Below are 14,217 nucleotides of genomic sequence, written 5' to 3' on the forward strand. Positions count from 1 at the left end.
ATCAACTCCAAGTGTTGTCAAGCCCTCTTGGTCTCCTGCCTCATCATAACCAAGCCTCAGGCTTTCGTGATTATGGCTGACGTAACATGTCTTCTTCCAGCATCCGTGCTGCAACTATTTTATGCTTGGAGGAGCTCAACACACATGCAACTTCTATCCCACACAAGGCTTGGGCATTACCACATGCTACACGGAAAACGTTGTTCTGGTGGAAAATAAATTCTTCCACGCACAGGGTGTAGAGTGTTTACTGACCACTTTCAATGACTCCCAATTCGACACCATCACAATTATCAACGTTTACAAATCACCTAAAGCAAAAGTGAACTCCCTCTTACACGGCCTCTGCCAACTTATGCTCCATGTCAACCATAACAACTTCAACATTTGTTACAATAACACTTACCACGACCTCAATGCTCTTGCACATTTCATGCAAATGCATGGCATGCACCAATTGATCTCCCAACCAACGACAATTCATAGGTCAACCCGCCAAGACAGAGGAATGCCATGAGCGATACAAACTACATTTACTGGTCCGACCACTCCTTGGTATACACGACACTCGGACCACTCCTTGGTATACACGACACGGCATGCTTCTATTCCATCCTCCCAAAAAAAGACACGCCCGCTCGCTTGTTGCGCTGTTCTTATAGGCTTATAAATACACCTTGCATGTGTCTAAAATTCTACGAATGTGCTTATAGACGTGTTACTCTTCTTCCAAGCTTCAGCAATGTCGCAGCAGACAAAGAGTAGTGTTCATTCCGTCACCGAATGGATCGCCGAGCACAAGCTCAGATCTGTCGGTACTTTCTGCGGAATCCTGCTTGTATTCATTGCTTGGGACCCTTTTGCCCCTCTCGCGCAATCCGTGCCTCTTCTTATCTTACGCTGTTCACAGGATGTTAAGAGGTCAAGATTTGTCATGAATTACAGGCGTACTTTGGGCCTCGGGAGTGGCGGCCTCTCTCGCATATAACTGGTCGAAGCCTCACATGAAACCAAGTGTCAAAATTCTCCATGCCAGGTTAGGTTAATCGCACTTGTGCAGCTACCCTCCCATTTCTGAACATTACATGTGACGAATTTCTCTCTGGATGCTGCCGATTGGATATTTTGCAGGTTGCATGCTCAGGCGTTAACCTTGGCAGCCCTTGCTGGAGCTGCTATTGTAGAATACTATGAGCATAAGTCAGGAGAGAAAGCGAAGCGGTATGAAAAACATTTCGAGTGAAAAGAAGACATGCGTGTGAAGGAATGAAGAATATGGCCTTTGTTAGGCTGTTCTTCCACTTTCTCGTAAGCCTCCGAGTCATCTGAATTACCTGGCCTGAAGGCATTATTTGCTTACTCAACATAGATCGTCCTAAGCTGAGGTGGTGCAATAGCTGGTGCCTTTGTTAATCAATGTGCACAGAAGTAGGTATGCGTTTCTTCAGATAAATTTAACAAGCATTTGGTTATGTCAGGCCTACGGGGCGTGTGAGTAACATGTCACTAAAACGAAATGTTTAGTGTACAAGCAGCATTTCAGCTTGCCATGCTATTTGCTGTGATTTTTTCCTTGGAGTGTTATTTATGGATGCTGCCCCAGTTAGGTTTAACCTCATACAAGTGACGTTGGTTTTTCTGTCAAACTCTTGAGTATGTCGGTTCCAATTGAGGACTATCATGGAGTCAGTTTTTGCCCACAGAAGTACTTTAGATATATGTTTATGCCCACAAAACAAAGGATGTTTGTATTTCAAATGATTGGGATATGATGTATAACTGCCAGACATCTGATGACTTGCCCAGAATATGAAAATAAGGATGCGTGGAATTCTTCTAAAATGCATCAAGGTCCTTGGTTGTGTCTTTTGTTTCTTTAGTGGTGCCATTATGAAGACTGTAAGTGAGCATGACTGAAGGTATGATATCAAAGGATCTTCTTAACTAATATGAGTGATATATTGGGATATGATGTATGACTGCCGAGCATTTGATGACTCAGAATTTGAAAATGAGCAGGAGTGGAATTCTTTTCAAGTTGTTTGTACGTATGTAGGAGTGAGCTCCATCGTAAGCTTATTGTACTGCCATTTGCCTGCAAAGAAAAGCCAAGTATAGTTGACAGTTGTGATTGTGATCTGTCATGGATGATTAGAAAGGGCGATGAGCTTGGCCAAGTTCGTGGTATTCTCTGACTTTTTGATCAAGGTCATGGAGGGCATTGTATTTTCTCAAGCAAATTTTCACTTTTGTGTTTGTGGGCAACTTATCACTCCTATACTGTATGTATATATGCAAGATGGTGCATGGGCTTGCTCAAATGATCTCAATTGTGTGGAGATCCACCCAAGAACTCATTCAATGTTTTGACAACCATGATGATGATGACTCACAATGCCAACAGGTTTTGGGCACACATCAGGTGCAAAAAACTGTACAGGAGATCTAGTAGCTTTCCAAAGAAACCGCTTATTAAATGAAATGAACGTTTTGAAAGTGTGAGCCAAATGATGTGTGTAGAGTAACGGAAGACGCCCTTTATGTTCCATGTATGTAGTGAAGGTCCAAAAATAGTTCTCATGAGGTAGTTCACATTAAAAGTGTGTAGCTATAATAATAACATTATTTATGTTAGATCGTGACTTGAACCATGATATTTCTCTTGGTTCCTTTGTTGTTTTAATTTGTCTTTGGGTGCATAGGTTCAATTGTTTCTTCTATTTTCTACAAACAAGAAATTAACTCAAATAAACAGCTACCAATGCAAAAATACCTTGGGGAAGACATGTCAATGTTTAAAAGACATCTAATCTGTAAAATTAGAACCAATTTACATGACCTTAGTAGAGAGGGGTAGGTGGGCAACACCTAGGATCCCAAGGGAGGAAAGAGCTTGCAAATCTATCCTAGAGGGGAGGTAGGAAATGAGTAGCATGTACTCCTAAGATGTAGAGCCTATGTACACATGAGAGGATCATCTGGGAAAAGCAGAGATAACCACAAACATCCATTGGAGCAACTAGCCTAAAAGCTAGGAAGCTACTTAAAAGAAGTTTTGGAACAACGCAACAAGTTACTAGAACTAGCAAACAAGCTAGTCCAACAAGTACTCATACTGCATAGCAAGTTTGTAATACTTTCTTTTACTTGGTCTAAGGGTCTTAATAGTGATTGCCATTCCCATAGATCTTGAAGGGTCCTCCCATGGACTTTAATACATCATATCATGTCATCTCTCCCTTCCTCTCCCTCCCTCTCTCTCTCTCTCTCTCTCTCTCTCTCTCTCTCTCTCTCTCTCTCTCTCTCACGCACACGCACGTACACTTGACATTTATGGTCAAGAATGGATATACTCTTTAACCACTTACTATATATAAAAAAGATTTTTTGCAATAACTTGAATAGCGCGTGACATATGTATATCTATGCAAAGATCACTCATCTGCATATGTTTGCAAACTAACAAGGACTTGATTATAGTCCTTGCTTATAATAAAGGAAAAATGAATTTGAGCATTAAGTAGGCTCACGTGGGTCATGGTACTCAATGAGGCGAATAGCTTTGGACCTATATTGTAATTTGAGCATAAATGGGGTAGAACAAAAAATTAATCCCTTATATACATATACACCAACTTATACACATAAATACTTATATATGTACATATGTGCATGCATGTGTGTGTATGTGTGCCTGTGTGCACATGTGTGTGTCTATGCGCATGTGCACACACACACACACACGCACAGACATATGTACGTATCTAAGTATTTATGTGTATATGTTGGTGTATATGTATATGTATAGGGGTGTGTGTGTGTGTGTGTGTAATGTTAATCCATAAGAAAGGCTTTATGCATGGTGTATTGCACAAGATTTTTCTCTCTATGTCCTCCATAGAATAGCTCTTTATTCTCATCATTTCATTGCTTGAGATGTTGCTTAATGTCTTTATTTTTAAGATTATTCATCCATAATAAATCCTTTACACATAGTATTGCACAAGGTTTTGCTTGCAATCTCCCCCCATAGAATATGTTTACAATCCTTGGGGAAGATCAGCAGGCTACAATTGATGCCTCAAGACACCGAGTTAGACCAAGCGTAGACATGCGTCCGAGCCAGCAACAAATGAGATCGAGGGGGAGGAGCTTGAGGAGACGAGAGAACTATGGATCAGCAGAGTGAGACCCATCACCAAGATGTGGTTGGACGAGAGACACGAAGACCGCACATGGCACATGGGGCGACCGAAGCATGCATGAGTTATCTCACCCCTCAGAGGTGACCTCTAGAGACAAGGCATTACTCTCAATGTAGCCCATCGGATATAGAGATCCAGGAGACCGCATCCCCTGCCATCGTGGGAGACACCCCGGTAGACATAGATACGTGAGCTCTTTGCATCACATTAGACGACCATCAAGGAGTCGGGCTATATAGAGCTTGCACATGTACTTGGAGCTCTGGTTCTGAGTAGTACTTGATTGCTCTTTTCCTACATTTTGTACTAGCTTTCTGCAATTTTAGCACTTAGCACTCAGCAACAGCCTTAGTGAGCCCTTTGCTTCACCCCACAGTGGCTTGTATGAGTTATATATATTTTGTACCTTGTCTCATATACTTTTGAGGTCTCTTGAAGATGTTAATACATCTCTTTCTCTCTCTCTCTCTCTCTCTCTCTCTCTCTCTCTCTCGCAATGGTACAATGATGAGTGTAAGGCTCTTCATTAACAACTCCGATTTGAATCCCAACATGGCCTACCAAGTGAACCATACATGTTACACGAGCATCGCCTTCTAGTTCGCCAAAAGAAATGAAACTTTGTTCACCAAGACAAGGATGAATTACTGAACATTCTTTTAAGTAATAACTCCAAAGACTTTTGGCGGCCGTTTCTTGAATGGCGGTCCCCCTCTTGCAACTTTTGAATGTGTAAGAGATTAGGTGTGGGCTGGTTGGGGATGTCATAAAGTGTGCAGGAAGTGAAATGCAAAAATTACACATTGGGTTTTCGGCCCCCTTTGAAACCCTCGGCAATAGAAGGAGGGGGGGTGTTGAACCCCCCTAAACCCCCCCTTTATAAAGTGGGGGTATTAACATGCTTGGGTCCAAAGCATGGCTTAAAAACACCTCTAAAAAAAGATCAACCTCTACATACAACAATCTCCACTTGGATAATGACCATAGTAAGTCCACCATTACTATACTCACCGAATTCTTTGGATCTAGCTATCTCTCATATTGTTCCTCATTCTTGAAGACCAATTGAAATTGAGCAAGAGCTCAACTTCTCCCAGGTTACCATCTTAGTCAACATGTCTATAGGATTTTGGCTAGTGTGTATCATTTCTAGCTTCAATTGTCCATACTCTAAAATAGGTTGAATGAAATGATATCTGAGCTGCATATGTTGGCTCTCGAATGGAATGTTGAATTCTTTGTGAGATGAATAGCACTCTAGCTATCACTATACAAGTTGCAATTTTCTTGCTTCTTCCCAATTCCTCCATAAACTTGCAACCAAATCATCTCTTTACTAGCCTTTGTAACTACAACATATTCTAGTTCTGATATTCTAGTTCTGATGTAGAAAGTGCAGCAACCTTTTGCAACTTTAAAACTCAGCTTACTACTTTCCACCTACATCGAAAACATACCTTACTACTTTCCACCTACATCGAAAACATACCTGGTGGTGCTCCTCCTTCCATCTTCATCACTTGCCATATCTGAATCAACATATCCCGTTAGAAAAGTATTTGAACCTTTAAAACATAATGCATGAGCAATTATACCTTTCAAATATATGAGAATCCACTTTACAGCCATCCAATGTTCTTTACTTGCATTGTTCATAAATCAGCTCATAGCACCCACTGCATGTACAATATCTGGCCTTGTACATACCTACATGTGCAATATCTAGCCTTGTGCATACCATTGCATACATCAAGCTACCAATTGCTTATGCATATGGAACCCTTAACATAAAGTCAATCTCCTCCTGTGTCTTGGGACACATGTCCTTGCATAATCTGAAATGATTAGCCAAAGGTGTAGAAATAGGTTTTACATTCTTCATTTCAAACCTTTCAAATACCTTTTCAATTTACTCACTCTAAGACAATATCAATTTGCAACTTTTCTTATCTCTTGTTATTCTCATGCCAAGAATTTGCTTTGCAACACCCAAATCCTTCATTGCAAATGTATTTGCCAACTTAGCAAATTTTCCTATCTCTTGTTATTCTCATGCCAAGGATTTGAGATTTTTTGAGTCTTATGGTATTCTCATGCCAAGGATTTGTTTTGTAGCACCCAAATCCTTCATTGCAAATGTATTTGCCAACTTTCTCTTGAGCACATTTATATTTTGCATGTTAGAGCCTACAACAAGCATGTCATTAACATACAATAACAAGATCATGGATCTGCCATTGTCTAGTTTCTGAGAATAAACACACTGGTCTCAATGACATCTAATATAACCTTGTTCTGCCATAAATCTATCAAAATTCAAATACCACTACCTTGGAGCTTGCATTAATCCATACAAACTTTTCTTTAACCTGCATACCAATTCCTCCTTTCCTTTGACCACGTATCCTTATGGCTACTGCATATAATCTTTTCCTCCAAATCCCCATGAAGAGCAGCTATCTTCACATCTAATTGTTTAAGATGTAAGTCTTCTATAGCCACAAGACTCAAAATAGTTCTAATTGAAGTCATTTTAACAACTAGAGAGAATATTTCATGAAAGTTTATACCTTTCTTCTATGCAAACCCCTTTACAAAAAGCCTTGCCTTGTACCTCCTTTTTCCTCCATCTTCTTCCTTCACTCTATAAACCGATTTATTTTGCAATGCTATTTTTCCCATAGGCAAGTGAACCAAATCCCAAGGCTGGCAAAGAGTCCATTTCCTCTTTTACACCTCGCTCCCACTCCTCCTTTTGTATTCTACCTGCATTGCTTCTTCATACATTTCTGGTTCACTAGAACCAATCAACAAAACATAATTGAAAGGAGGAGAAAATTGCTCAGGTGGACTATTTATGCTCATAGACCTTTTAAGTGCACTTGGAGAAGTTTGAGGTTCTTGTTGCCTACTACTGCTGCACATCCTCATCTTCTACAACCTTTGGAATTTCATCTCATATGATTTCATCAAGACTTATGTATTCTATGTTTGCAATTTATTTCTTCCTTTTTTGCAAGTGATATTTATATATAATAGTCTCATTGAATACAATATCTATATCCATGCTCCTAAAGTTTTTGTTACTTTCATAATCCCTTAGACGACAACCAAAATCACTACCTCCATATTTGGTATAGATGTACTTCTTGGATTTTGCCTCACGCTTTGTTCTCAATTTCTTATCAACATGGACAAAGGCTTCTTGAACAAAAAACTTCATAAAAGAATTGTTAACCTTTTTATCTTTCCATGCCTCTTCCGGAATGCCACCATCCAAGGAACTACCCCATACATCTGTATGCACAATCTCTAGCTTTTATCTCTTCTTTTGTTTCCCAACTTTGAGAAATGTCACCTCTCTTTTGTTTTCCATAAACACAACTCTCACAAAAATCCAAATCAACCTGCTTCAAACTAAGTACATCCCCTTCTCACTTATGTATCTAAGCCTATGATGCCACAAAGTTGTATCTTCTCCTATAAAAGCTAAAGAAATAGAGGAGTAAGCATTACTAGTGTATAAATACAGTGTACCTACCTTATCTCCTTTTTCTATGTCTCACTTAAATTAAGTTTCTTCTTAAATTTAGGAACATGCCTTACCTCCTTCAGCAACCATCGATTTCCATTCTACAATTTTATGAGCAACTTGCCCTTTCTTATAACCTTACATGCTTCATTATCACCTAAATAAACTTGTCTCAAATAACCTTGAACATAGTCTTACAAATATTTCTATGTGGTGTAGCATGAAATGAATCCCCAAGTCTACCATCCACACATCATTAATATTATGAAATGAAGGAATTAAGACGTCTTACAACACATTACCTAGTACATTTGCTTTTTGTGTATTCTCCTGTTGTCCATATCCTTCCTTTTTCTTTCGCAACTAACAATCTTTCTTTAAGTGTCCTTTCTTTCCACAATGCCAGTGCTCTAGGTTCCCTTTGGATTTGGATTTTCTTCTTCTTGACTTGTCATGATTTCTTGAGTTCTTTCCTCTCTCCCTTTACCTTTCCCTGTTCTCAAGAGTCAAAGTATTACCTGATGTTTCACCTGTGCGCTTCCATCGTATTTTCTTGCTAAGGAGAACACCAACCATATCATCAAACTTTAAAGTGTTTAACCCAAAACACTATCACTGCTCTAGGTTTCCTTTGGATTTGGATGAATCCTAATTATGCCAAAAAGGTCAAAGCTTAGTTGGATCAACTCTTACGTGCTGGGCTCATATATGCCATTGATCATATCGACTAGCTCTTTCCTATTCTAGTTATGCCTAAGAAAAATGGCAAACTCTAAGTTTGTGTGGATTATAGGAAGTTAAATGCCTAGACAATTCCTGATCCATTTCCTATACCCTTTACTGTGACAGAGTTTTGGATCAAGTTGTAGGACAAGAGATGTACTCATTTATGGGTGGTTATAGTGGGTATAACCAGATTATAGTGGCTCAAGAAGATCAATCAAAGATTGTCTTTAAATGTGTAGGGAAAGAACATCATCATCGAACAAGTCTTGCTATCTCCTGGTCCTAATTCCAAACTATGAAATAACTATATATATTTTTGTTGTGTCAATTCTCATGAGTGGTAGATCATTATCTAAAAGTAATTATATAATGTCAATATTGTAAATAAAGATTTAATTTTTCATACATTGATACATGTTGTCCCTCGTTTATAGGGCCCTAGGCCTGATCAAGAGGAAGAAGATGAGGAAGAAGGGAGCAAGGACGCGGAGAACTTAGATTAGTCATAGAAGTAGTGCTAGCTACTCTTTTTTGTACTTGCAGGACAACAGATAGTACCAACTACAGATTAGATTCTCGCATGGACAAAAAGAAATGCAGATGCATTGTGTTCTATTGTCTGCAGTGTAAGTGATTCTGTCATGGCGTTAATTCAACATGTCACCACAGTGGAGGAGGCATGGACGGTCTTGAAAAATCTGGATTTAGAATTTGGAGAAGCCATTTGCTTGGCTTCATGCCTCTCTTGTATATACACTCCTCTTATGTTTTGTACTTGAAGCCACAGGACGTGGCTTGGCTTCGTGCTATATGTACATACAAGCACTTTTTGGGCTATGAATTAATATACACTCCTTTTATTTTTTTGGCTTTCAATTTCTATGTGCAATGTTCTATCAATGAATGCCTTGTGAACTAAACGTTTTCGAGTTGTAAAGTTTTATTCAGAATTGTAATCATCGGCTATAGACGTGCTTGGAATCGTGCTAATTAATATGCAGTTGGTTGTAAGAATTGAATTGCACAATGTGGAAATGGGATTCTTGTAACCACATAGCATACACAACATACATAGCATTCTATTCAACCACACAAAATTCTGCTTTTATAAAAAAAAAGATTCTGTAGAGCGTCTTTAAGCGCATCTATGTACGTGTCTTTCTATTTTTTTAAATTTCTACAGAGTGTCTAAAAGCACTTCTATAGGTGCGTCTATAGGCACATCTGTAGAAATGAGTACTCAAACACAGTTATGTTCATCTTGTTTTCCCCTGGTCTTACGGACTACACCAAATAGAAGTTTTGACCATCAACACAATGTCATGGAGAGGCTCGGAAGAAAAGTTGATGAAGATGCTCAGGAGGAAGGTCATTGAAGAGGCTTCTCAACAGGGTCCAAATGAGCCCAAATAGGGTTGTGAAAAGCCCCTAAAAGAGGCTAAAATTCTGAGTTTTTGCCCAAATAGGGTTGTGGAAAGCCCCTAAAAGACGCTTGAATTTTGAGTTTTTTCCCCTCTTTTTGTTTGTTTGGTTTTTTTTTTTTTGGGGGGGGTCCCTAAGACACCTAGGGCAGCTAGTACCTAGGGCTGATAGGACACTGGGTTAAATTAGTCTAACTAAACCATTGAACCCTAGTTAGCACTAACCTAACCTAAGCCCAATTGACCCAACCTAAACCTAACCTAACCTAACCAACCTAGCCTAACCCAACCAAATAGCTAACCTCCAACCTAACCCACGACTAAACTAGCTGCAACATTATAGAGAGATATTTTTATTATGTGGAAATGACAATGCCAAAAAGTAAACTTTTGATTCTCGAATAACATTTTTATAAAGTAAACTTTTCATTTGGGAAGGAGTTTTAGGATTAGTCCAAATGTAGACGTATGAGTCCTTTCAGATTGATTCGTTACGCTAAGTGGTCAAGAGGTTAATACAATCGAGAACTGCTTGCAAAATATTTTCATTTAAAGCCCTAAAAAATTAGGAGTCCTGAGAGGGTGGATGGTGACTCAAAATCGTAAAGTAATTCCAAATGATTGTGGACTCAAGAGAGATTTTTTGTACGGACACAATAGTCATGATGGTGCAAGTGGATAGCTTGCTGGTGCACCATGGATAGGAGATCTTCAATGCCATAGTCATCAAGCTCATGCTCAAGTTTGGGTAGTGTAGCTAGAGCTTGCATCACAGAACTCATAGATGGTATTGAGGAACCTTGCTACCATTGCAAACTCAAAGGATGCCCACCAAAGAAACATACTCTGATGGGCTATTGCAGAGATTAGTCAGTAGAAGGTGATAGGAGGCTAGCTACTCTTGATTAGAGAGTAGAATATGCTAGAGCTACTGGTGTGCAGGAGTACGAGCGTACATTAAAGGCAATATAGAGGCCACATAGTTGCAAGTGTAGAAGGTATGATGCTACTGCAGCACAGAGAGATTTTGATAACCAACGATGGCGCTAGGGCAGAAGGCACTGGGAGTGTGGATAGAGGCACTATTTTGTGGTTGAGTGAGTGGCAATTGAAGTAGTGCGCAGAGGTTGATGGCTAGTTGTCAAGTATTTTGAGGTACTTTTTAGCAATCAGGAATTTAAATGCATAGGTCAATGACCAAGCTTTTGTACAAAGGAAACTTCTTTTAAGTCATCCTCTCGAGTTTCCAAGCTTTAGTATAAGTCCTTGATACTAGGAGACTTACCAATCAGCTATCATCAACTTCTCAACAAGCCTTGGACCGTAGCCATGATCTGATATCACAGTAACAAGACTAGAATTAGACATGCTTACAAATTCATTATTTACCAAAATCATATAAACCAAGAACAAGGAAACAAGAAAGAAAGAAGAGAAATGAGCCTCATGGGTCTAATCTGCCCATTCTAAATGGTGGCCCTTGCTTCCCATCTAGAGTATATATAATTGTATTTTTCAAAAGCAAAGAGCTAATAATAGTACATCCAAAAGCATCTCTTGTTCACAATTGGAGGGATTTCCCAACATAGCTTCACTAGCTCAAAATATCAGAAGGATTAATATGCTCTCATCCACAATTAATAAAATAAATTATCACACACTTAATATTCATTATTTTAAAAGCATTATGAAGGAACATGGTGGAGAGGGAGAGGGAGAGAGAGAGAGAGAGAGAGAAAGAGAGGAGATAATACTCAAATGGAAACATAATAAAAGTGAAAGGAAATGGAAATGAGCAATAGACCAAAATGGAAAGACTCACATTGATAAGCTTGATGTACACTCCTTAATGTATGTTGCACACAAGTACAATCATATATAGGATAGACACACACTAGAATACCAAAGTGTATATGGGATATCTCTCAATATGACACATGGCACTCGCACATTAGACTCTACTAGAACACACTAAAACACACTCAACTTGACTTCATGTTCTAACACCCCCCCATGAAGGAAAGGTGAGGGACTACTAGAATGGAACCAAGAACAAAATGGACTACTAATCTGTTCACCCTAAGTAACTCAGAGGCTAAAGTCTAAGCATGTTCAGAGTTTGATCCAAGCACTCTCATGACTTGAGACTCAACATGACTCAAAGGCTCATGTCTTAGCATGGCCACATGACTAGGAATACACCAACATCCTGGCACTCAGCCAGGCCTGATAAAGAGACCCTATCAAAGCCAGTACATGGCTCCCACAATACATCCCCCTCCTGGATCCAAAACAGAATGACATGGAGCCACACACCATAGATAGCAAAACATCATTTTAGGAGGACTATCCAAGGCTGGGAACCTTTATTGACTCAAAGATATCATTACATTCATTTTTTGGTGGACTACCCAAGGTAGAGTACCCATATACATCAAGCTCATGGACATATTTTTGAAGACATATTCATCATTCTCATCTACCCCCTGAGGGAAAGATAGATTTTGGATATGAGAAGTGAGAGAAAAAGTTGGTGTCAAAGTGTCATCTTCTTCTTCTTTACTAGTGGCAGTTGTAGCCAAGTTAGCATGATGCTTGGATTGTGTAATCACTCTATGATTCGATCTAAACTACCATGTCCAAGTGTGACTTCACCACTTGATACTTGGCCTCAACCTCTTTCTCTAGGCATGAGTGTGAAGTGCCTATTTTTTATTCCTTGTTCTTAGTTGCTTGTTCTTGACTACAGTTGTTGCAAGCTCATCTTGAGACTTCTTTGAGGTGGGTATATATGCCTTTCACCGCTTTCACTCTTTTGCTTCACTTGGAAACGTATCCTTTTCTTGCTCGAATGACCACAATTGTCTTTCCTTGTATTCCAAAAACTCTCTAGTGCTCATATATAGGGTTCTAAAATTGTTTGGGGAGGTCACGCAAAGTCCCAACCTAGTCCTTATGCATCATGGAAGCAATCTCATCCCAAGCTATACTACTTATATCTAGTCTTATTCTACCCAAGATTTAGGATGAGCACTTATACTTCTTGATCAATACTAGCTTATTTGTGACTTTGTATGGTTTCAAAAAGACTTCTAGCTAGTCAAAATAGAAGTATTTCTCTTCTTTATAGGTTTTTTCATTGTTCTTGCTTCCTTGCACATTAAGACAAAGTGACTACTAAGGTTGAATAGTGAACACTAGCCTACACCTAGAATCTAGGAATCCTAGTCATTCCTTTGTTTTTTATTTTAGAGCATCTACCTCCAATCGCGGTGTTATCATGATCAAAAATTAGAATTAAATTTTAATGGACACAGAAAATGAAGATTCATGCCATTCAAAAGATGAAACCAAGCAATGTCAAGAAAGTTTTCTTGCTCATACGATTTTATTCTAATAATAATATTATTATTATTATTAAGGTTGTTTTTATCAAAGCTATGTTGGGTTAGTGGTTACTCATCCTCATGAGGATTAGTGGAAGTGTGGTTAGGTATGTCTATCCACATGGACTCCATGCATGGAAAGAACCATGTAGAAGAGGGTTCAGAGTTCATTGTTGGTGGTGATGATAGTCGACCTCCAAAAGATCTGAGAGGGAGTGTGACCCTTGGCTCCTACACACAGTCGAGGGCTAGGAGCTTGCTGGCGACCATGTGAGGCATGACACACAGGCAATGGCATCACAGCAATAGAGCCATGCAGTAGGTCGATTGATATACGAGATGTTATTTGTTTCTAGTGTGTGTGTGTGTGTGTGTGTGTGTGTGTGTGTGTGTGTGTAGTGCCTTTGTGGCTTACCTAGTTGTTGTAAAGAGCAACAAGCCTAATAGGGATGAGCTCTGTGTGTGTGAGTGATTTGAAGCTTATCTTATGAAAGTTATTGAGTCATTTGATCTATCTATAGTTCTTTGACTTGAGTTTACAATCCATCTTGTGATTCTTATAAGCATTTAATTTAATTGAGCCATTAGTGGTATCAGAGCAGGTAGTCATCTTCTTGAGACTTACTGTGGTGCATGCATGTCTAAGGTAGGTATTTTGATCTAGTCGGGCATCAAGATTGTAAAGAAACGCAGAGGCAGACGAGGTGGTCAAAAGACTTCCCTTGACGTATTGGATGAGGCACAAAGGTTCTAAGCATGGACTCTCCTAATAAGGATAAGAACGGAGCCATTCTAGTCACATTCAATGGGAAGAACTTCGCTTCCTGGTGGCAATTGGCCACACAACTTCTTTTCATGCAAAAAGGGTTGTGGAGTATAATCTCTGGTTGGAGAAAAAACCGAAGGAAAGATCTCAAGATGCAGAGAAGATTCCTGCATGGGAGGCA

At 39.3% G+C, this 14,217-nt stretch overlaps 1 protein-coding gene across 2 annotated transcripts; it reads left to right on the forward strand.

Annotated features, from left to right (window-relative positions):
• The first annotated feature begins 568 nt into the window (after window positions 1-568).
• On the forward strand, window positions 569-1,824 carry LOC147898850 (uncharacterized). Of its 2 annotated transcripts, none has more exons than XM_087379472.1 (3): window positions 569-815; window positions 946-1,036; window positions 1,132-1,824. In XM_087379472.1, the coding sequence occupies exons 1-3, from the start codon at window positions 743-745 to the stop codon at window positions 1,241-1,243; spliced, it is 276 nt and encodes a 91-aa protein (XP_087235598.1). In that variant the 5' UTR covers window positions 569-742; the 3' UTR covers window positions 1,244-1,824. The 2 variants fall into 2 exon arrangements, with proteins under 2 accessions (XP_087235598.1, XP_087235599.1); XM_087379473.1 differs by having other exon boundaries at window positions 721-811.
• Window positions 1,825-14,217: the final 12,393 nt, after the last annotated feature.

The sequence above is a fragment of the Dipteris shenzhenensis genome, chromosome 9 (assembly GCF_047967505.1).
Source record: "Dipteris shenzhenensis isolate YYH24624 ecotype China chromosome 9, Dip_SZ_1.0, whole genome shotgun sequence".
In the NCBI taxonomy this organism is placed as follows: Eukaryota; Viridiplantae; Streptophyta; class Polypodiopsida; order Gleicheniales; family Dipteridaceae; genus Dipteris; species Dipteris shenzhenensis.

Coding starts and splice junctions, on each gene's coding strand:
- LOC147898850 (XM_087379472.1), top strand. CDS start 743: ATGTCGCAGCAGACAAAGAGTAGTGTTCATTCCGTCACCGAATGGATC. Junction 816..945: donor GCACAAGCTCAGATCTGTCG/GTACTTTCTGCG, acceptor CATGAATTACAG/GCGTACTTTGGGCCTCGGGA. Junction 1,037..1,131: donor GTCAAAATTCTCCATGCCAG/GTTAGGTTAATC, acceptor GATATTTTGCAG/GTTGCATGCTCAGGCGTTAA.